The following is a 25,124-nucleotide window of genomic DNA, read 5'->3' as shown; positions in this document are numbered from 1 at the left end:
TTTCTTTGCTATTTCCTAAATAATAAATTAGAAAAAATAAACCTTAAATTTTGAAATACAGCGTTTTACCTTCTTTTAATTAGAAAAAAATGATAGAAAATCATTCTTACGCCGTTCCCCCCCCCTCCATTGGTTTTTATGAACTGAAATACCTGGATATCACATTACAAAGAAATAACTTGCGAAATGTTCGCTTTAGACAAAAATGTCAATGTGAAGAAGATTTTAACTATTTTATCCCCAAAGATTCTAAAATGTTATGGCATGTATATATTAATTCTTTGAAATCCATGATCATCCGGAGACTTTGCATTCTAAAGAGACTTCCTGGAAGTAAATGGAGATACCACCCTAAAGTTATCTTGGATTTGTATAAATTATATATCCGTTCTACTCTAGAATATGGTATCTAACCCTTCTCAATTCGATCCTCATCTGCATTTAAAACCACGGAATCTTCACAAAATTCAGTTATTCGAATCGCTGTGAGTTTGCACAGCCATACTCATTTGTCTAAATTGAAACAATTGTCTGGTTTGGTTTCCCTAAGTGAAAGAGCATCTAGTCAAAGGAAGAAATATTCTCGCGAATTCAAGCTTATGGAAGCAAGCATATTGTGTATAGTCATGCCTTTGCTTTGAAGACAGCTTGCACTAAAGCCCCTTCATCTTGGAATCGGTTTCAATTGGAAGTCCCAAAATGGAGTCAGTATTCTCCTTATGCTTACCCCTTTGCTGACGCTCCTCCTTGGGAAATGAGTCCACCCATTGGTCAAGCAGAACTTATACCAATAAATACAAACCAAATTCCCAATTATGAGATCCAGACTATTCTGGTTGAACAGATTTCGAAGTTGTGCCCTAATCACAGGGAAATCTATTCAAATGGATCTATCCAGGATGAGAGCACTGGAGCAGGAGTAGGTATTCCATCACAGGACCTTAACCTTTTTTCTTTCCTTCCTTTGGGATCTTCCATTTTGTCCACTGAACTATGTGCCATTCGTCTGGCCCTAAATGTTCTCATAAATTATAGCCTCGTAGATGAGAATATTCTTTGCTTTTCTGACTCCAAATCGGCAATGCTGTTGCTAAAAAAAATTTAATAGAATTGCCCATGGTAAGGACTTATTCAACATTAGAAGACAGCTTCTGAACCTTCAGGCTAAAGACATCAAATATAATGATTCTTCTGATTTACTAGCAGCCAATGCTTCTTTGTTAAACCCAAGTCCTCCCTCTGACCTCTATTCACGAGAGATTATTAGGCAAAGATCTAATGTTAATGACAGTAAATTGATTTTATCTCCTTTTTAATCTAGATTACACACAGTGCTATATTACCGTTTGAAATCAGGTGCCCTTCTTCTCAATAGTTTATTATTTAATTGGAAGTTGCATCACTCCCCTCTATACCCTGTCTGCTTCTCAACCGCTGAAACTATCCAGAATGTCTTGTTTGGTTGTCAGCCACTGAGTGTGGAGACTATTTCCCGTAAATGCCTCTGGTACATGGCTAATACACCTAATACCTACAATGCAATCCTGAATTCTAACCTGCCTTGGCACTTTGATAGAAAAAATTTTAAGGCATCTATTAATATCTTAAAGAAGAGAAAAATTTCTTAGTGATTATTAATGTACAATGAAGACAATAAAAGAGGGGTTATTCATCATTTGTTTTGGAGAATGCAGAAGAGAGCGGGAGTGAGCGTGAAGAGCTGTATTGGTACTGGCCAGCCTATAGGTCTTAAACTGCTGGACATACCCACAACCTCCTACAATCCATCAATAGAATTAAGTACTTTAATTGGGATTATTGGTTACTAACTGAAAAGAAGACTTGCTTATTTAAAGGACTTGGTTACAGATGAAGATGCTAGATTTCTGAATATCTGAAGATACTTTTTGGAGAGTCAAAGAGATGAAAGAACTAATTGGTAGTTCATATATCCTGTATACAAAATTTCGGAACTGGAACAGGATCCCACCACAAACATTTTTTGGGGGGTAAAGATTTTAAATAACGATGCTAAGGTAATATAACCAAAAGAGACGAAAAAAAAAATCAAAATAACGAAAAAAGGGAAGACGTTTTTTATAGTCATCTACGAAAAGATATAATAGATGGCTGTTAATACAAGGACTTTTCAAGTTCCCAAAACGCTAAACAATGGATGCATGGAAGTCCAAGGAAGCAGTAGTCTTAAAGGTTGTTGGAGTAAACTTAGGCTTTGATAACAACTTCGTCCAGTGCTCAAAAAGTTCATTTCAACCTTTACCAGATAAGGAAGAGTATATTTGCTCTCTTGGTAAGTCTGTGGAATAGTATTTTAGGGTTAGGCTAGCAATTGTTTGGTGTGTTTTTTTTTTCAGATTGAATTTATGAGCCAACCATTGAATGAGAAATAAAGGTAATAGTATAGGTTGAGGCTTTTCATGGTAAAATTTTAGTTTTGGGGGCATTTTGCCATCTTTGAAAGTAGTTGAGCTAGGCCAATTCAACTACAGGAATGTATTCCTAGCATGGGCACCAGCAGGGAGGAAAGGGCATGGCCCCCTGGAAATTTGGGACTATAAAGTAATTATAAAAAAATCAAAGGAAAGAGAATAGGGTAAATATTTACCAAATCATATTATTGAGTTAGGCTACAACTAAAGTGAATAGCCTATAGGCTACCATTCAATGCCCTTTTTTGGTAAATTTTTACCAAATCATAATATTGACTTATGAAAAAAGCAAACATAACACTCAATGCCTTTTTTTATGCTCTTTCCAAATATAATAATTTTTTTTGTTGGAAATGAATTTTACCCCCACCCCTATATATACCAATTCAGGGTAGCCTATTTAATTGCACATTAGGGGGGTGGGGGTAAATTTAAACTTACCTCCCATTTACATCAGTAATAAAATTTACCCCCACCCCCCTAATGTGAAAATATATACCCTGAATTGGTATATATAGCTAGGGTGGGGGTAAAATTCATTTCAGACAAAAATGATTGTTATATTTGGAAGAGCATAAAAAAAGGCATTGAGTGGTATATTCACTTTATTTGTAAGTCAATAATATGATTTGGTAAAAATTTGCCCCTTCTTTATGCTCTTTACAAGTATAATTATCATTTTTGTTGGAAATGAATTTTAGCTGCCACCCCTATAGGCTATATACCAATTCAGGGTATATATTTGAGTCAATATTTACCAAATCATATTATTGGGTTTCAAATAAAGTGAATACACTATTTGATGCCTTTTTTAGCCTATGCTGATTACAAATATAACAATCATTTCTATTCAAAATGAATTTTAGCCCCCCCCCCTATATATGCCAATTCAGGGTATATATTTCTACATTAGGGGGGGGTTGCAAATTTTATTTCTGATGTAAATGAGAGGTAAGTTTAAACTTTCCCCCCACCCTCCTAATGTGCAAATATAAACTCTGAATTGGTATATATATGGGTGGGGGCTAAAATTTATTTCCAACAAAAATGATTATCATATTTTTAAAGAGCATAAAAAAGGGCATCAAGTGGTATATTCACTTTAGTTGTAACTCAATAATAAGATTTGGTAAATATTTACCAAGAGCAGAATAAGGAAAAACCATGAAAAAATGGGTGTTGCCCCATTGTTAGCTGCCTGCCAGCAGAATTTGACCCTTATATATAGGGGTGGGGGCTAATATTCATTTCCAACAAAAATGATCATTATATTTTTAAAGAGCATAAAAAGAGGCATCAAGTGGTATATTCATTTTAGTTGTAACTCAATAATAAGATTTGGTAAATATTTACCAAGAGCAGAATAAGGAAAAACCATGAAAAATGGGTGTTGCCCCATTGTTAGTTGCCTGCCAACAGAATTTGACCCTTATATATAGGGGTGGGGGATAATATTCATTTCCAACAAAAATGATCATTATATTTGTAAAGAGCATAAAAAAGGCATCAAGTGGTATATTCATTTTAGTTGTAACTCAATAATAAGATTTGGTAAATATTTACCAAGAGCAGAATAAGGAAAAACCATGAAAAATGGGTGTTGCCCCATTGTTAGTTGCCTGCCAACAGAATTTGAACCTTATATATAGGGGTGGGGGCTAATATTCATTTCCAACAAAAATGATCATTATATTTGTAAAGAGCATAAAAAAGGCATCAAGTGGTATATTCATTTTAGTTGTAACTCAATAATAAGATTTGGTAAATATTTACCAAGAGCAGAATAAGGAAAAACCATGAAAAATGGGTGTTGCCCCATTGTTAGTTGCCTGCCAACAGAATTTGACCCTTATATATAGGGGTGGGGGCTAATATTCATTTCCAACAAAAATGATCATTATATTTGTAAAGAGCATAAAAAGAGGCATCAAATGGTATATTCACTTTAGTTTTAACTCAATAATAAGATTTGGTAAATATTTACCAAGAGCAGAATAAGGAAAAACCACAAAAAAATGGGTGTTGCCCCATTGTTAGCTGCCTGCCAACAGAATTTGACCCTTACTAAGGAAAATATATGTTCTAATTTGTGACTGAGTGGCCCCTTTCCAGTTTTCCACAAACATTTTTCTACATTATTTAGTTGGAGTAAAAAAAAAATCAAATTCTTCATAGTAATGAATAGTAGGCTAAATAAATAATGATCCCTGTCAATAATGAAAGTATAAGAGCCTATCCCATGTATCCAAGAAAATGATATTGATATGGAATTTAATCACTCTGATACTTAGATTTTATCAATTTTATCCAACAAAGGATGTTGATAATGAATTTATTCATTCTGACACTTAAATTTTGTCAATTTTATCCAATGTAACTGGCAAAGGATGTTGATAAAAAAAAAAATTATTCACTCTAACACTTAGATTTTGTTAATTTTAATCTATGTATCCGGGAAAAGGATGTTTATGTAGAATTTAATCAACTATTGATAACATTCAATCAAAGAATCAACTTTTGATGGTGATCCTAAATTTTTATTTGTTTATTAGTAATTAGTAAAGTTATTAGTGCAAAAGAAAGTTTGTATGATTATAGAAAACACAAGGAAAATAACTTAATAAGGGATAATTTTGGTAAAAATATGCCATCAACTTTTGCTTGCATTCCAAGAGTACCAATGAGCTTATATATTATGAAGCCACTTTAATCAGAAATGTTTCCACTGAACAGAATGCTGGGAATTTCTGTATTTTCCCCCTGAACAGATATGTTTTTTGTGTTTTATTATCATTTTTTCCCAGGAGTGATTGTATTTGTCTAGTTGTCACTTTGAAAAAAATTTAATTTTTTACAGTTATGAAGTATAAAGGTGTCAAATATATTGAATTTTGGTATTCAAAATTAAAAATTTTATTCAATTTTTTCATCTTAGTTTTGTGTTTTACTTTGAATAAGCTACTTTGATAATGTGTTACTTTTTATAAATGCTGAGTCTAAAAGCATTACATATTTGGGTGTTTGATAACCAAGTTCAAAACTGTCAGTATTGTTAAAAAATATCCATCCAATGCTTCAGCATTGCTCAATAGAACTGAATGCTGGGAGTTTATATCTTACTTTTTTTAAGTAGGCTATTGTTTTGAGTATTTTTTGTAATTACTTACTTTTTCCATTTTTATATAGTTTTACTTTAGTTGACATACTTTTCCCAGTACCTTTAGAAAAATGTTTGTCTCTAAGCTTCATTAAATACAAAAAACATGTTTTTTCAACTGAAAGTAATGAACAATATTAAAACTTAAAACACACAGAAATTATTATGTATATGTGGGTGGCTGCCCTCCCCTCAACACCTTGCTCTTCACTCTACAGTTTTTTGGCACTTTAAAAAAAAAGTTACTTATTGTTTTAATCAAACGGCCTATTTCTTTCAGTAACCGTTTTTAAAGAATTGGGACACGATTTAAACTTTAGCATAAAGAGCAAAGTGTTGAGGAGGGGGCAACCCCCCTCTTATATGTGATAATGTCTGTTCAACTTAAGTTTTAATGTTGCTCCTTATTTTCAGTTGAAGAAGTGTTTTTTTTTTGTTTAATTTCTGATTTTTTTTTTACATAATGCCAGGATACCTGGCTCTACCTCCATGAAAAAATCCCCCTCCCCAAAGAAATATCCTCTGGACAATTCAATCCTGGCAAAATTCACCCTGGAACATTACCCTTAATGTCTCCACATGTAAAATTGAATTGGTAAGGAGAAAGCAAGACATATAAAGAAATTTTGTATAGGAATTCTGGAAAATTCACCCAGTGTAAAATTTTCTCTGAAAATTTGTCCTCACCTCCCCATGCACAAAATGTATGCATACTTCCCAATAACAAATGCTATATTACCTTAAATTGCAGCTTGGAGCAAAATTAAGGATTTTCATCCTTGTAATGCTCTTTTATGACTTCAATGGGTTGTTTGCTAAATTTTGGTTGAGGACTCAACAGCTTCCCAGTTGTACAGGAACTCTTACTGTAGCCATTCTTTGTCTAGATTTTTCTTGAATGCACCTGTTGAATCAGCAGCCACTGTATTTTCAGAGAGTAGATTCCACAAGTTTGTTACTTGTTGGCTGAAAAAATGGCTTCTTTCTCAGACTAAGGAGCATTGCTTGAAGATCTTTTTGGAATGACCTCTAGTCACAGAATGTTCTGGGGGAGGGGTAAGGAGACAAGGGAGAATATTTTTGGACATAATTTTGTGGGTCATTATCATGTCACCACGTTCCTCCTGTATGCAAGAGTAGGAAGTTTCAAGTGATGTAAATGCTCTTTGTATGGCATTTGTTTGAGGCCTTTGGCCATTTTGGTTGCTCTTTGTTGAACTATTTCTAGAATTTCTTTGTCCTTCTTGAAATAGGGTGATGCCAGGGACATTCCAACATCTAGGCGCGGGCAAACTAGTGCCTTGTAGAGCTTCATAAACACACTTGGGAGTCTGCTAGAGATAGTTCTTTTGATCATTCTAAGAGATTGGAGGCCAGACGATGATACAGATTTTGCATGGGTGCTGAACTTTAGTTTACAATCAAAAATTACTCCAAGATCTCTTTATTCAGAGACTGCAGAAAGGGGGTAACCTTTGAGATGGTATTGCTGATGTGTGCTATGATTAGCAAAGTAGATTACATGGCATTTGTCAATATTGAACAAGAGGAGCCATGTATCAGCCCAAGTCCCAAGAATATTAAGGTCCTCTTGAATACATTGCCAGTCAGAGGTTGTGGCTGCTTTACCAACAAGTTTTGAATCATCAGCATAAAGAGTGAGGAGGTTTGAGAGGAGATTGGGTTCATCATTTATATATAAGTTGAAGAGACTTGGCCCAAGAATGGTCCCCTGGGGAATGCTGCTTAAAACAGTTGTAGACAATCAAACAGTTGTAGAGAGAGTCATGAACTCTTACAACTTGAATTCTTTCTGAAAGGAAACTCTGTATCCACTGGACAATAACATCATCAACAACAGCTGCTTTTAGTTTGGTAATGAGGAATTCATGACAAACCCTGCCAAACGCTTTTGAGAGGTCCAGGAGCACCATATCAACAGGTACATCATTATCCAATAATGATGTAACATACTCGTATGTCTGTATGAGATTAGTGTCAACAGATTTTAAAGATATGAAGCAATGTTGAATGGAAGGGAGGATGTTATTAGTTTGCAAGTGCTGAATTAGAGCTCTATTGACAAATCTCTCAAGCACCTTTACAACTGCAGAAGTAATGCTAATAGGACGGTAATTTTCTGCATGATCTTTGGGATCTTTTTTGTGGATTGGTGTTATATAGGAATTTTACAAACTGACGGTAGTTCTACATTTTGTAGGGACAGCTAGAAGAGTCCACCCAAGGGAGAACTGAGAACAATTTGGCATTCCTTAAGAAGCCTTGGATGTATTCCATCTGATCCTTTGGATTTATTAACATCAAGTTTTTTCAGGCATATATGTAAACAATGGGCAAATTTTATAACTTGAAAAACCTTTCCCCAGGTGCTGTAGGGGTTATTTTATCTCCAAAGACATAGTTATTGGGCCTTTCAACTATGCTGACCAAAAAGCTATCTCAAAATTTTGATCAAACAATTTTTGGGAAAAAGTGACATGGGAGGGGGCCTAGTTGCTCTCCAATTTTTGATGACTTAAAAAGTGCACTAGAACTTTTCATTTCCAATAGAATGAGCCCTCTCCCAATTTTCTAGGCCTACTGGGTCAATACAATCACCCATGGGGAAAAAAAACAAATACACAGGCATCTGTGATCTTTCTTCTGGCAAAACAAAAATCCACATTTTTGCAGATATGAGCTTGAAACCTCTATAGTTGGGTTCTTTGTTATGCTGAATCTAATGGTGTAATTTTCATTAAAATTCTTTGACGTCAAGGGGGTCTTTCTCCCTTTTTTTGAAAATCAGACAAATTTTCAGGCTCGTATCTTTGGATGAGTAAAACTAAACTAAATGACATACGTATTTGACATCAGCATAAAAATCCAATTCTTTTGATAAATATATATTGGCATAAAAATTTATTTTTTTAGAGTTTTGGTTACTACTGAGCCAGGTTGCTCCTTACTTACAGTTTGTTACCACAAACTGTTTGATTACCCATCAAAATCCAAACAGAGATCATTGAAATATGTATTGTTTTTCCTGAGTTACCAAAAGTATTGTATTCATAAAACTTGACAGTTTCATTAAATGTAATTAAACAAATAGAAAAAGTCTTTCAACTAAAGTAAGGAACAAGTTTAAAACATAAAACAAACATAAATTACTCTGTGTATGAGGGGGACTTCCCCTTACTCAAGACTTTGTTCATTAAACAAGATTTTTTTTGTTGTTCGAAAAATCTTTTTTTTTCCAGTTGCAAATTTTTGTTTAAAAATATGGACAAAATTCAAACTTTGGTAACGAGTAAGGAGTTAAGAAGGAGACAGCCCCTTCATATAAAGAATAATATGTTCAAATATGTTTAATTCTGTTCCTTACTTTTAGTTTAAATGTTCTTTTATTATTTAACTTCTGATTGTTTTCCAAATCATACCCAGGCCTAACTATGATATAATTTGAGGTACCACTCTTTTAAATCCCTGGTTAATTGCTTTTAAAGTATGTAAGTCAATAATTATATGTTGATTAGTGCTGTCCTACATTTAAGTTTCCAATCGCAAATTTGGGATAAAATTTGAATATAACCTTCTTAAGAAAATTAGCAATGAATTGTAATTTTGGTAAAAAGTCCTTGTTAATATCACTACTAAAGAATTTTTGGTTGGATGAAAAGGAGTATTATTGTTTGTATGGATGGAAGTTCTGTGAGACTTTTGATCTTCTACATAACTGAAGCCATCACAACCTCTATAATATGATTTTCTTATTGATAAATACATTACATGCATTTGTTTAAATACATTGAAGTACTTCATATAAATAGAAAAAGAAAAATATTACCCTTTGGAATTGTTGAAAACTAAGTTCCTAACAGTATTTGCCACCCCAAAAAAATTTCCTGGCAGGGCTGATGATGGCCTGCCTTGCCTTTTCCATCTCTGTGCTTGTGGATATGGGAATGTAACATTTTAGCTTTATAGAGAAACATTTTCATTCATTCTTTCTTCCTTTTTCAAATTTATCTGAAGCCTCATGAAGATTAAGCAGCTTGTCCATTAAAATGTACTTTTTTAGGAATTTACCCTACCCCCATCTAAACAATGACTCATCCCTCTCATTATAGCTAATATGCAATTACAGATCACCAAACGTAGCCTAATTTCATTACAAATAAAGCAAATCAACTTGGTTGAATCCAGTGCTGCAACCATGTGGCATTACTTTTTTGCAACTGTGAAGCCTAAAATATAGTTATTGATACTTTTAAATCAATTAGCTTTTCAGAATTTTAAATTGATTGCAAATTCGTTCTCTTTAAGGTAAAGTTGTAGTTTGGTGTCCTAAAATGGCAGAAAACAAGACTTTCCCCTGGCCCAATGTGTATAGTCACTTGAAAAAGGGCTTTAAATTTACATTTGAATGAGTTTCCTCCCAATTATCTTGGACCTTTGGTTTGATACAATCACCCCTGGGAAAAAAAAAAAAAAATAACCTGCATCAAGGATGTTTTTTCTGAAAAAAAAAAATGCAAAATTCCACATTTTGAAGATTGGAGCTTGAAACCTCTATGGTAGGGTTCTCTGATATGATGTATCTAATAAAGGAGTTTTCAATAAGATTGCTTGTTTTTGGGGGGGTTGTTTCCCCTTTTTTCAAAAATCAATCAGGCAAATCTTCTCAGATTTTTGGTTTTGGGTGGGTAACAATAAACTGAAAGAATTTTATATATTTAGAATCAGCATGAAAAGCCAATACTGCCGGTGTGGCAATTTTTATGAGAATTCCATCTTTAGTTTTGGTGAATATTGGCCCAAGTCACTTTTTACTTCCAGTTTTCATCACAAACTATTTGATAAGATTCTCTTGTGACGAAATTTTTTTCTTTAACCTGTTCATTTTATTAAGTTGAAAGGACAAGAAAGGAAAGAGGGTCAATTTGGCAGCTGGATAGTAAGTTTAAATTTTTTTTTTTTTTTGCTATTCTATTCTTTTTTTTTTTTTTTTTTTTTTTTTTTTTTTTTTTTTTTTTTAATGTCTGAATGTATAAGGGATTTAAGTTTGTTGGGGAGAATTGTCCAGTTATGAAAGAGGTACATTTTACATGGTTGGTATAAAATCAAAATGTGGTACCTATGGCAGGATGATTTTTCAGTATCTAGGCTATTCTAAGGCATAAAAAATTACATAAAGACAATTTATAACAGCTGTTATAATCTACAGAAGCAATAAATCTTTCAGTAGTTTTGGTCTGAGTTTGGTTTTCTTTTAAGATCAAACGCGTAATGATTAGATATATTTTTGATTAAATAAATTGATCCCTTTGCCAGGAATTCTTGTTGTTTAAAATTTACTGTATTTTGTTTCATTTTGCATGCAATTTAATTGTTCTTATTTTTTTGGGAGTTTTTTCCTAAAAGCATTTAAAAATAGTTATTCCTACAATATATATCCTGAAATATATTCCCTGTCACCCAACCACCACTGCTATTTTGGCGTCTAGCCCCCCTGTAAAATTTTCTGCTAGCGCCCTTGGTCCCTCTCCTTAATGATCTCCTGGGTAGATATTTTTAAGCACCTACTTCCACTCCTTCTTTCTCCAGAGGGCATTAATCTTTGATGACATTTAAACAATCTGTGTGTTATGAGAGTGAAACCTTGTAAAATAGATCTTTTGCCCAAATAAAGCATAAAAAGTATTCTAAGCCTCTTTCTTTTATTTAATCCTAATGTCAATGTTTTCAAAGATCTGTAAATGTCTTTCTTAAATTTTGGAGGAAACCCAGTAATATGGCTTCAAATTCTATCAAAATAACAGGAATTGCATTTCAAAATTAAAGTCAGTGAAAAACATATTGAAAACGCAAAATTAAAGTAGCTTATAACATTCTATCAGATTTCAGATAGGTATATATGTGTCAAGTAAGCCAATACAGTCTTCTTAGCCCAAAAATAAGAAAAGCTTAGACATAGTTGCTTGGCAGTACCTTCCAAGGATATATTTTTGGCCTTGGATTCATTCCTAAAGGTTTCAACTAACTCAACTAATTTTCAAAATTGCAAGAAGCCCTAAAAATTTTACCCACTTCATAACACAGATTATTTATGGTTATCAAAGGTTAGTACCCTCTAGAGAGAAAAGTAGAAGTAGATTTGTCACAACATCTTCCAAGGAGATCATTAGCTGCGTTCGTTTTCACCGTTCGTCGTTCTTAGTACTAAAAAGATTTTCTTAGTTTTACTCTTAAATTGCGTTTTATTTTGCCGTTCTTAGAACTTCATTTTAACTGACAAAACGGTTTATAAGAGCTTTCGTTAGCCAGATACAATTTCAACGTCACAGATAAAATTTCAATCAACCAGCACAACAAAAATGGAAAATACACTTGTAAATGTAGCAAAACAAGCAATAGAGTTACTACAGCAAAGTGACTGTTGTACCGTTCTATGGAGTGCAAATGGGCTCTCTTTCTTTTGAATGCTTATGAATGGGCATAGACATTAGATTAGCTGAAATGGGGGTGTAATCCAAAATAGTGGACTCCTCCACATAGGGACACATGTTAAGAAAATATTTTTTACTCCATAATATGGACGATGCTCATAGTTATGGCACTTAGCCTAACACTTAGTCAGCCGAATGTCCGTTCAACATTTTTAGATTAAGACATTTCAACAATTGAATAAACTCCTAAGGGTATTGAAACCTGGGGTTAGCTGGAGTTTCTTAGTATTAGTTGTAATCTAAGATGTCTAGAAATTCCTCCCATGATTTTTCCAAGTGACCCCTAAGGAATTTTTGAAAGTTTGGAAAGCAATTTATCCCAAAAATGCTTTCAGAACTTTCTGAAGATTTTAAAACTGTGCCACATATACGAAAAACAAATCACTACCATTTTTTAGATGAAAGACCCCATCAACATAATCTACAAAATTAAATATCTATAAACTTGTTTTCTGTCATGGTTTTTTTATTTTAAAACTTGGCGCCCAAGAGTAAAACTAAATTTGTTGAACGTAGCTTAAGGCTCAGTTCGTCGTTATAAGAACGTCGGTACTAAGAACGAAGAACGGCATTTCAAAGAATGGCTTATAAGCGAAACATTTCATAGAACGGCGAAAACGAACGGCTTAATTGTAAAACCGAGGATTTGATTTCCATAGAACGACGAAAACGAACGCAGCTATTAAGCCTCTGAATACATTCCCAAGAGTTTTATTCAAAAACTCAACTTTTTTCCAAGATAGCAAAAATCCCTTAAACTAGAATTTTATCCTCATTTCTTTCTTATTTGCATTTGTTAAAAAAAAATTAGTCAGAAACAGCACAAATGCCTGATGCAAGTTTGTTCTGCGTTAAATTAGCCTTTGTTTTTATTAGCCTGCGTTAAAGGCTATTTCAAAGAAAAGCAAGTTTTATAATCTGAATTGTAAAAAAAATCCTTTTAATCAGATAGGCTTGTGTAAAGAAAATACTTTGGTTCTTTATTTGAATTATTGAAAAGGTGGGAATTTATTACTGGTTTTTACTTGAAATTCAGGAAATTTAATCCGAAAATTATTCATTTTTATAATATTACCTGAATCCCATCCTCCCCCCTAAAAAAAAAACATAACTCAGATATTCTTGGGCATATCTAGGGAAATAACATGAAGTATAAAAGACAAAATTAAAAAAGGAGTGAAAGTAGTTGTTCAGTTTCTTTGAACAAAAAGATTTCCATCTTTAAAGCAGCAAAAATGTATACAAGTTTTAAGCTTTTGCGTTTTTCCTATAGTCCAACAATCTGAACTTAATATCACTCAGTTGCAATAGAATTCTAGATTTAAAAAACCAAAATAGAATCTGATTGTCTAACTATGAATCAAAATCTACAGTCAGATTGTGAATAGGAATAGAATTTAAGAGCCCAGATTTTGAATTTTAAAAGATTTTGATTAATTCTTGTTACAGGGCTGCTATTAAGTCAAAAATAAAATCACTAACATTTAGAGAAATATCATTAAATAATTAAAAAAGATCACTAAATTTATATTTTGCCAGCTTTCTTTCTGAAGGCTTTTTATAATTTTTGAATATTTCTGCTTTTACAAAAAAAAACTAAGGTATTTTCTTTAAGGAGATATGCAGTGTTCTGCATAGAGATTGAAATAAAATGTGGTAGTTCATAATAAGGATTTATGGCTATGTAATTTGAATCAAAATCGCTTAGGCCCAATAGTTTGCATGAACCAAGGTTAAACAGAAATGAATAATATTATATGGTACCCTATCTTATCTCTTTTAACCTGGCTGAATAATCTTGTGGTGCAGATTAACTAAATGAACTAGGAAATAGTAGTAAGAAAGAAGACATATTACTGAACACAAATGCATTTAATACCTTCTACAGTAATTAATGCTTGCTTGTGTACAGCTGTATATTCAAGACTAGAATACTGACAATAATTTTATTCTAAACTTTGCATTTATGTTATTTTTTTTCTTTTTGTTGAATCTTTGCAGTATTTAGAATTCTGAAAAAATCACAAATAAAAGCAAAAATAAATAAAATATTTTTCAAATCACTACAAAAACAAACACCGGTCAATTAACATCTTGCCAGAAGTAAAATGGATACAGTGCTAGGCGCCCCCCCCTCTCTCGAAAAACTTGTATCTGCAGAAAATCCCCTCACCATATTCCTGCCCGACAATTTTGGATGTTCATTAGAAAGGAAATTGAAATTTCTACTCACCTTTTTATAAAGTTATCTGTTGAGGTTTCAAGTTTCAGAGACAGTAGTACCATATGGTGGAGCACTTAACTGTAAAGATGCATGCAGTCCATACAAAATAAACAGTAAAAATAGATAATTATTTTAAGCTTCATTTCACTTGGTTTATTCATTCGAGGCTTAATAAAATTATGTACAGTGGTGTATAATTTTGCATGACGCATTGTGGAGGAGGGCTGATGGATTTTTTTGTAGGTGGGGGGACTCTACTTCTAATCTTACATTTAGTTTTCATACTCAAATTTTATATCTCTCAGTGAACCTTTAGATATTTATAGATGAAGATTTGTGGGGGATTACATTGGGGATGAAAGTTTACATTTGGATTTCTACCAGCATTAAGGTGAAGAGTTGGAGGGGCCATTGTAACGCCAGGAAAATCCTCAGGTGTGGGGAGGAGGGTAACATGTGTTACAAGGAGCTTTGTTTTCATTCAAATTTAAATAGTAATATTTCTCATTTTCATAATTTTATACCATACATCGTTTAATGTGTTCTTATTCACCAGGGGTGTTGCCCCCCCCCCTACTAGGGTCCGTGGAGAACATCCCGATGAAAAGGTTGGTTCTAGGAATCCACCTTGAAATGCAAGGAAATGATGACCCCCTCAATTGGATTTTGGACTTTCGGGCCCCCTCCTGATAAGCGAGAAAAGGGGCATGGAAAGGAAGCTAGTTGCCCTCTGTTGTTGGGTCACTCAAAAAGGGCACCTAAACTTTTAATTTTTGTTCAAATGAGCCCTCTCCCAATCTTCTAGGATCCTTGGTTTGATACAATCATACTTGGGGGAAAAAACAACAACACACATCCATGATATTTAAATAACAATGAAACCCATACTGCCTTTCCATCATAAAAATAATAAACTTGGATGTTTTTGATTTTTCAATTTCAGTTTTAAAGATCCCATTTTATTGTAAGTCTTATTTTATTTATGTATGTAGCCTAGTTTGCTGAGGACAGTCCTTAGATATAGAGCCAAAATATTCTTAAGGTTTAAACAAGTTTTACAGTATTAGGTTAATTCCCTGCTGTTTTATTTGTCGTTGTTTTATCCATGATATTTCTATGGCATAAAATACTCAATTCCAAGTATTTGTAGACGAGCTTGAAACTTCTACAGTAGGGTTCTTTGATTATTTTTTTGTAATTAGGGGGGGGGGGGGGAGTTACCCTAAAGGTTTCATTTTAATGCTAAAAGATCCTAACTCTCATTGAGCTTTCAGATAAATACAGAATCAGTTCAAAGGAGGGGGTGGGTGGATGTAGAAACTGATATGTAACCCTTCTTGATTTCTGAGAATATTTCTGGTCTAGGCTGTTGTTATGAAAGTAAAGAGTAACATTAAACCTTAAAATGAGCAGAAATTATTCCGTATAGGAGAGAGCTGGGAGGGCAGGGGGAAGATGCTGACCCCCATTGAAAACATGCAAGAGTAGAATGTTTTTTTTTTTTGCTTGAGGGTTCATAGTTTCGAGGTTTTTTGTCTTTAGTCCAAATTAGCATAGTTTGACCTATGAAATTGAAAGAATCATATCTTCACTGGAAGATTAAATTAATCTTTTGAATTGTTTCAGTTTAATTCTTTATTCACTCTTGTGAACAATGGATTAAAGCAATTTACAAACAATGGAACAATTAACCTGGCCAATAATTTATGTTTTATATTTTAATTTTTTATCTCTAAAAAACTAGAAAAATGTATGTTAATACTAGAAAAAAGCCTAAAAGATGCAGCACCAGACATTAATGTCCATAACTAGTAGTTCTGGTCTCTATTTCATAGGCCTTCAGTCACAAAGTGCAATAGGTGATTGGGAGCCACCCATCCTGTGCTTTTTCATGACCTTCCTGTTTATACTCCCAGATTTCTCCAGGTTTCTCCATTTGGAGCTGGATCAACTGAGAAAAAGCTGATAGTCCATGTAATCAGTGTCTTGAACAAATTAATATTGCACAACAAGTGAATTTACTTGTTTATATTGAGCTCAATTTTCCATTCAACCCAGATTATAACAGTGTTTCTTCCATCCTAACAATTGTGTCTTTGAAAACTAACAGAAAACTTGTACTGAAGCATTTCTATAACAAATTATGCTTTTGATAGAGTCTTAGTGTCAAATTTAAGCATTTTAACTAGTAAAGGATTATCAAGTTTTTCTGTTTAAATAATAAGCACCAGCAACTCCCTGGTTTTAACTTTGTATTATATTTTTGGGCATGTTTAGAAGTTTGAAATCTGTTAAATAGTAATTTGTTTATGTTTGAGGATCCTGCAAGATCAATTCTAAAATATATAGCCAGGGGCACAATCGCCCTCTCCTTACAATTTGGAAGATACCATTTTTATGCATATTTACTTAAAAAATCAAGATTATCCTTGCTCCCTCCCCCTTACATTTTTGCAAATTGATGCCACTGTATATAATTTACAAGTTTTCTGTTCAACTTATACATTACCGCCAATTGTTCCTTAAAAGTTATTTGTTTGATAAAAATTCAATTTCCACGACGTAACAGATAAATGCTAGTAGATATTGTAAATGTATCAAGCTTGAATCAAAGATTTGTCTTGGGTATCAGCCTGCTGGCCAAAATCAAGGCAAACCATGAATTTCTCTTGCTGTTGGCTTGTTTTGCTGGCTTGCTTATTTCAAGTATATTTTTGGGGTTGCAAACTTGAAACAAACTAAAATCAAGAGTTTGCTTTACCATTGACTTGTTTTGTAAACTTGTTTTAAGCCTTAATTAAGGCTTGCACCAAGGTGAAAGTGGGGTGACTAGAAGCTTTGTTTGAGGCTATTTGCTTATTTTGGCTCGATGCAATAAAATCTGCTTGTTGATATTTATCCTAGTTTGGATATGGCTGGGATGTACCATAGGTGGGGTGGGTAGGTTTGCCGGATTACAATTGTGGTTGTAGACATTATTATGTTTAAAAAGAAAATCAAATGGAAAATGGAGGATATATCTATTCAGCTAGTTAATTAACTAAAACGTTGAAAACTGCCAAGTATTTTTGTATTTAGAAGATGCAACTTTCAGAAATGGACTTACATAAAAATCATAATAGTGTCGCGCAACATTTTTAACACAAGTATTGGTTATTTTGTAAGAGTTTTGACCGATTAATTAGCTGAAAGAAAAAATGTGTTATTTAATTCGCTCGTCAATGATCTTCCCAAATATAATAATTTATGTCAACAAAAATTCCTTTTTGAACTTAGATGTATACTGCTTTTTGAACTCTGATAAAAATATAATTATATTGTGACAAACGATTACTTATGTTAAAGAGCTAGAAAATAGACATAGGCCAACCGTTTGATTAACTATTCAATGGTCTGTTGATATCTGACTGAGAACTGACAGACGTATGGTGATTACTTAAGACGCAATTTTAAATAATTAAACATAGTTTTTTTTTTCTTGGTTTTTTAAAATTTAGCCCTTACGCAGGAATATAATTTTTCCATTTGACAAAGGAAAGTTTTACTATATGGTTTTATTTGTCATAAAATGGGTTATATAACACGTGGGTGAGGGTTTTGAATGTTGCAAGTAGTTACATTGATTGCCAAAGAGTTCAAAACAAGGAACAGGTAGGCCTATAGTTCAAGGAATAGGATGCCAAGAAAATGAGACACTAATGAGAAAGTTAGACATTCCCAGGCTTCATTGACTAAATTAGCATTTATACATTCAGATACAGCTTCATTGCAAATGTCTTGTTCCAAGTATCCATTTCACAACCTTACATTTTTTCAGTAATTTCTGTGTTGGTTCCCTTAAGATTGGTAACTAGTGTTGGTTCCCATGGTATATGTGTTTAGTATTTCTGTCAGGACGGAGGTAATTGTAAGTTTCAATATATTTATAAAGTAGCAGAGTAGATATTCACATATATATCAGGTTGGCATTAAATTAATTTGTATAGAAGAGCAATTGGAACTAGCAAAGGTTCAAAATTGTGTTTATGTTGTTATCTTATAACAAGTCTTTCCAGATAAGGCTAAACCATAGGTGAAGGCATACACTACTAAATTGTTGCTCAATCTTAAAAGATCTTGAGTGGGAAGGATTAGTTTATTTCGTTGTCTTAGAAAGTTCTATGTGTATGTGTATCAATATATATACCCAATATAGCTATAGAAGCACCCAGAAGTTAGGCCAAGGAAGGGGGGCAAGTCTGAGCATATTTTCTGTCGGCAACACTAGTAACATACCAGTTTGTCTGTAATAAGTTGAGGGCAACAAGAAAAGCTTTGTGTTACATACTTTCATGTAACCATTGAAACCACGAGATAGAGGGAGGTAAAGGAATCTGGCCCTACATTCCTTCTTCTGTGAATGTACCATTAATCATAATCAAGACCGCAACAACTATTTCGGTTGCTGCAGTGCCAATACTGTAATTCATTTTTTTAATGTGAGACCAAGTTTCTTGAACTCTCAAGCAAAGCATGTATGACGATGGTATTGGGTAATGGGCTTTCTCATTGATTCTAAAAGTGTAAACCAACCATATACTCAGGGAGCTGGGTCTCAAGACCCATTGTTAAGATCATTTCCATAGCTCTCATTGATTTTGGATTTTTGCTGTACAGGGAAATTTGCCTTCCCAGAAACCCTTTTGTGCACATATATGATATAATTTTTTTGGTCCTTACCTTTTCCCTGAAGCTTTTCAGGATACTAAAACATATAATCAACCTTGGAAATTTATTTGAAAGAAATAAAAATCAATTATCCAAAGATATGAAGTCAATTTTTGGAGATAAAATTTTTAATACAATTATTCCGGGTCAAAGGACTTGTGCAAAGGACTTCTAGATCCATAAAAAGTTTGATTTTACCACCTTCTTGTCCCAGTCCTTGTGTTGTTTGTGCTACAATCTAGTAATTGTACAGAAACATTTGTGGTTAAATTTCCAAGTTTCTTTGGCTAGTTTATCAGATTTGGTATTGAAAGTACTAATTCTAAATTGATAATTCTGAAGTTTCCCTCTTGTTTCAAAGTTGTGCTGCATTAGCTGGTGAATGAATAGCGTGTAATTGCCCCTTGCTGGTGTGCTGGAGGCATCAAAAACGCTGTGTTCTCACACCAGCCAACAAAATTGCGAGACACTATTAAAAATTTAAATACAGGCACAATAAAAAGCACAAATGGCCATTTTTTTTTAGCATAAATTAGCTATTCAGAAAAGTAGCTTATGATAGTCTTTTAATTAGTTCGATTTTCAGTATGCTCATTAAAAAATGTATCAATCACCCCATCCTGTATTTGAATAATGGTTGCTACTACTACTAACAACTCTACAGCACCAAGCCGCCTGAGACCAACATAGTTACGTACACTCCTCAATCTTAATCTATTTAAAGCCTCCCTCTCTACCCTTCCAAGAAGTTCCAATTTCCCTTAAATCCTTCCTTACGACCCCCCACACGATTCGAAGACGATCTGCTTTTTGTTTGGCCATAGATATTTCACCAAAAAGGACGATCTTTGGCAATCTGTCCTCCTTCAATGAACGTATCCTACCCATCTCAACGTATCTCTCAGTATAGCCTTAGAAGGCAGGATAAAACCACATTTTTTGTACAGCTTACGGTTTGAAAAAAGATCAGTCAGACGGGCATTCAAAACAAATTGCTAACATTTTTGTTAAGGATGCTCAAATCATCAGCATAATCTAAGTCATGGAGAGTTTTACTTTCCCATTTGATTCCATGCTCTTCTTTAGCCTTTGCCGTGTTCCATAGGACAAAGTCCATCAAAATGATCCATATAAATGGGCATAGAACGCAACCCTGCTTAACTCCTGAACCAGCTGCTAACCTCAATCCTACCTTAACCGCAGCAATGTTATCCTTGTATATAGGACTTTTCACTTTTATGCATTTACCCAGTATGTCACACAAGGATACGACCTTTGCTATAGCTCTTTTATCGGCTGAATCAAACGCTTACTCGTAATCTATAAAGCTAAGAACTAAAGGGGCCTGATGATTCTGGTACTTCTCAATCATCAATCTAAAGGAGGCTCAAGAGACAAGACGGTCAATCGTTTTGATCAAAAGCTTCCGTCAATCGACTGCCGTCTGCTTCAATCAACCTTCATTCAACCCGTCAATCTTAATCAAAGCTAATTTCAAGTTTAACTTTAACGCACGGCCAGATTTTAGTTTCAGGTCAGAGTTGGGTAGTGAAGCCTCTATAAATACCACGCTCAGTCTTTTCACCTTTCTTATTGAGGAGTTCAATTAAAGTTTTCCTAGAATTACTAGAATCTTTCTTCACTTCCAAAGTGTCATAGACTTTTTCATTTCTTTTCTATAACATTTCGCATAACTTTATAACTCTAAAGCACATTTTCGACTATAGTTATTATGGGCGGACTCACAAAACTGTGTCGAGACCTGGACCATAAAGGACAATTCCTCCCCCCCCCTGCGCAAAAAAAACACCAATAACCACTGGGCTATTAATGCCTCCTCGGGCGTGGTATTTTGTGGTAGGGCTTGTCTATCTCTTTTTTCTCTCTTTATAGAAAAACCTTCTGTGGTAGTTTGAGGGTGTTGACGAATACATCCCCATCCTGAGAACCCTGCCCGCCAGGTCCAGATTAGCGTGGACAGCACTTGTTCCACAAAAGAAGGGTGTTGACCAATATATCCCCATCCAGAGAACCCTGCCCGCCAGGTCCAGATTAGCGTGGACAGCACTTGTTCCACAAAAGAAGGGCTTCCATCTCCCAGCTCGGATTGTTTCTCAATGGATCTCTTTTTGTACCGTGGTCAATGCCTCATGTGTCCTGGGGTGATGACTCTCCAGACATTGTTTTGGATGCCATTATTGGCTTCAGTCCATCCAACCTTGGTATTATACCTCATAAAATAAGCTGTCTCATGGTCACAAACTGGGCAGTGACTTGGAGATGACTGAAATTAGGAGTAGTTGGCCCCCATTTTTGCCCATAACTCTCAGTTGACCACGAGATGTTTGTCACCACTATCCCCATAATAATAGGAAATAGCAATATTTCTTCATGGAATTGATAGTATTTTTTATGTAAATCTAAATCATGTATAATCCTAGCTATTATTCCAAGTATAGTTGTCTCTGAAGCTATCTTTCTCTAACTACATTTGTAACCATTTCAGAGTCTAAATTGAAGAAATTGACAGATCAGAAGCCCAAGTCCTCAAAGAAGCTTGTTGATTCACTTGCTGCTGCCAAAATAGATGCTCTGATAAACTATTCGAATGGAGATAAATATGTATGCGAAATAGACGAACCGATTGAATCTAATTTCAGCAACATTATAAGGCATATAAACCCAGATAGACAAGCCCTGACAGTCGGAGAGCTTGTTCAGCTTGTGAAAGCGGATCAGCTTGAATTATCATTAAGTGGAAGCTCAGAGTCCCTTTCTGAATTTGACTTAGATTCTAAAGTTGAACCTGGGGAAGACACAAAAAATCTTTAAAATGAATTTTAGTGGTAAGAAATCTTGTGTTTTAATCACAGGGGCTAGCCGTGGGATTGGTAGGGCTATAGCCCAGGAATTTGCTAAAAGTGTGGCTGCAGAATCTCTCTTTATCTTAATTGCCAGGTCATCCAAGGATTTAGAAGAGGTCAAACTGGCTCTGATGAAAATGGCCAATATTTCAGTTTGCACTTTGGTTTTGGATTTGTCCAAGTCTGAGGACTGTAACTTTGAGACAATTATAAATGACATTCTAACATCAGAAAATCAAACAAAAGATTCATTTGAACAAGTTACCATTGTCCATAATGCTGGATCAATAGGGAATATTTCTAAAAGAGCTGTAGAAATGAACAGCAATGAGGAAATCCAGGGATATTTCAAGCTGAATCTGTTGTCAGTAATCTTATTAAATTCAGCATTCCTCAAAGTTTTTTCTAAATTTGACAGTTATAGTATAATAGTAATAAACGTGTCATCATTGTGTGGAGTCCAACCATTTAAATCATTTTCAATGTACTGTTCAGGAAAAGCTTCTCGCGATATGTTTTTCAAAGTGTTAGCTCTCGAGGAACCAAATATAAATGTGCTGAACTATGCTCCAGGCCCAGTAGAAACCGATATGGTGGCCAATATTGTTGAGAATACTTGGGATAAGTCATTAGCGAATGCAAATACGACCATGAGAGAGAAGGGTACGATTCTTGCTCCTGAGACAACAGCAAAAAGGCTTGTAAAAATACTTGACGAGAGGAAATATTCTTCTGGAGATCATGTTGATTATTTTGATGATATTTAAATAGATTAGCAGGCACGTATAATTATACAATTTTACTTAAATCATGTTCTGATTGATACAGTTGTTGCAAGATAATAAAATTGATTAGTTTTGCTTAAGAGGTTAATAACTAAACCTTAGCTCGTGCTTGGGAGGGGAGGGGGGGGTAATTAAGTGTGGTAATTCAAAAGTTTAATGTGATATGCCTTCTAAATCTGGATTGATTGGCTCTGTCAGTTTTACATCATCTCTTTTGATTCACATATACTTTAACAGTTTTTTGAATATTATTACTCCCTTGATTTGGTCGGTACCAATCTGTGTCGTGGAAAAGTTATCAGTTTATGCTTGCAAAGAAATCTATTTTGAGTGGGAGGGGACACACACGTCCTTCAGACTAGGTAGTGTTTGTTTGTTGTTGTTTGTTTTCTTGTTCTGTCCCTAACCTGTGTTTTTACAACTTCCGTTATGCTAGTTAGCTAACATGTCTCATTTATGTTGAGATTGTGATGCTCTATATATGTTAAAACTAATCAATACGTATCACAAATCCGATGAGCACCACTCCCCATCTACCTCCTACAATCTATCACAATTTTCTTCTGCTTTAAAAAAAGGAGACTCACAATAAAAAGAATATTCTTTGACTGTTTTGCATTTGAAAGAATTATAAAAGATCTAAAGTTGGACTGGTCTACCATGGCAAAGCTAAGAAAATCTTAAAAACAACGGATCCATGCCCAGTAGGAAGAAAAAGAAGAACAATTGCAATTGCAAATTATCTAGAATATAACAGTAAAAAGAAAAAAAAAAAATCAAACCAATATAATATATATGTACGTTTTTTTGCTCTTCTTTGATTTCAGATTTGTTCCTTTCTTTCTAAGATGTTAGGTTTCGGATTATTTCTTTCTCAACGCTAAAGACACCTTGTTGAATAAAGGCAAATATTCAAGTTACTGACCTTGCTTTTCTTCCCATTGGCCAAAGACCTGTTGTTTTCTAGATTATCTTTTTAGTTTTGAAAGAATTGTGTAGTTTCACTCATTCAACTATTTGACAGTAATTTTCAAGAGACGATTTTCTTATTTGTTTAATACGTTAAGTAAAAACGAGTAAGTTCAAGTTGTATGAAAATAGCTTGAAAGCTTCAGTTGGTGTTTTCTTTGTATGTTTGCATATTTGTCCTCATATTTTGGTGGTTTTAGTAATAAATGAAAAGGAATACACTGATTCTGTGTTGAATTATTGCTCATATGAAAATTCATTAAAAATAAGCTAACAGACGACTAAAGCACTCTCAGATAAAATTGGTTAATTACTTTAGCTAATTTATTAGCATAATAATTGTTCAAAATTATATTATTTTGTTTTTTGTTCTTTTTACAGCTAATATTGCCTTAAAATTTCAGGTCAAAATTAGTATCGTTAATTAGGGCAAATTTTAAAGTTAACAGAACATAGCGCCTTCCCAATGAGTGTTTTACTGGGAAAAAGAATCGGTTCAAGGTTACTACGAATTTTTTTTGTTGATTCGAGATGTATCATGGTAACAAAGTTTAACGCTAAAAAAGCAGTACTAAATAAAATTACTTGAATGATGTAAATTTATTATATAAGCAAACTCAAATGTTGCAAAATTTTAGGATAAGCTGACTACTTACTAACAAAGTTTACATTACTTGCGCTGAAGCAATGACACGACAGCTTCAATCGGTCTGCAGTAGAACCTTGTAATGTATATGTTACGGTGAATGTCCGCAAATTGGTTAATGTCAACATTCACCCGTGAATGTCCGAAATACCTTTTTTCTCCTTGAATTTAATCACCGTTGCCAGTCAATTTTTTTAATTTAATGCGGAGTTTGATAATAGGAGGTTAGGTTTGGTTAGACGAGGTTAGGTTAGGGTAAGTTAGGTTTTTAACCCATTTCTGATATTTAGAACCAAATTTAACCTAATCTAATCTAACTTTACCTCACCTAATCTGAACTAACATAGTCTAACCTAACTTTAACTTTTACCATCATAGGTTGCATAAGACTAAAAAAGCTGACTCCCAAAGCTAATTGAATCGAAGCAGAGAAAAAGGAATTTCGAACATTCACCGGTGAATGTCGATATTAACTAGATTTAGTTAGATTCATCGTAACATAACACATTAAGCTTGTTTCCAACTGTCCAGCTAGGATTCTCTCGGGATGGGAGAGTAAATTCCAAATTGGTTAGGTATTTATTGCTTATATTCCTGACCAAATGGACGGGTTGTCTGTATAAAGGCGTCTAGTAAATAGAAAGCCCAACTTTAGCTTGGGATCCCCACCAAAAACCAAAAATTCTGAAAAATATAAGCAATGTAAAAGTGTTGTAATTTGTTATTGGATTTCTAAATCCAGGTTTCTAGGATACCTTTCCTGTTAGAGTCTCACGCTTCAAATAGTCTCCAAACATCTAGACTGGATGGACC

At 34.1% G+C, this 25,124-nt stretch overlaps 2 protein-coding genes and 1 pseudogene across 2 annotated transcripts in view; all 3 read left to right on the top strand.

The window, feature by feature from the left end:
• Positions 1-254: 254 nt before the first annotated feature.
• On the top strand, positions 255-1,628 carry LOC148951421 (uncharacterized; annotated as a pseudogene).
• Positions 1,629-2,170: 542 nt separating this feature from the next.
• LOC148951420 (uncharacterized) lies at positions 2,171-21,879 on the top strand. Its single transcript, XM_089090874.1, has 2 exons — positions 2,171-2,311; positions 21,554-21,879. The coding sequence occupies exons 1-2, from the start codon at positions 2,173-2,175 to the stop codon at positions 21,877-21,879; spliced, it is 465 nt and encodes a 154-aa protein (XP_088947000.1). The 5' UTR covers positions 2,171-2,172.
• Position 21,880: 1 nt separating this feature from the next.
• Positions 21,881-25,124, top strand: part of LOC148951419 (sepiapterin reductase-like) — a 28,502-nt gene continuing 25,258 nt past the window's right edge. The window contains exon 1 of the mRNA XM_089090873.1: positions 21,881-22,690. Within this exon, the coding sequence (XP_088946999.1) occupies positions 21,881-22,678 (798 nt within the window). The 3' untranslated portion in view covers positions 22,679-22,690. The remainder of the gene's footprint in view (positions 22,691-25,124) is intronic.

The sequence above is a fragment of the Artemia sp. Qi Xiang Cuo genome, chromosome 6 (assembly GCF_049724085.1).
Source record: "Artemia sp. Qi Xiang Cuo chromosome 6, ASM4972408v1, whole genome shotgun sequence".
Classification (NCBI taxonomy): Eukaryota; Metazoa; Arthropoda; class Branchiopoda; order Anostraca; family Artemiidae; genus Artemia; species Artemia sp. Qi Xiang Cuo.
This window is presented reverse-complemented; position numbering and strand designations above follow the sequence as displayed.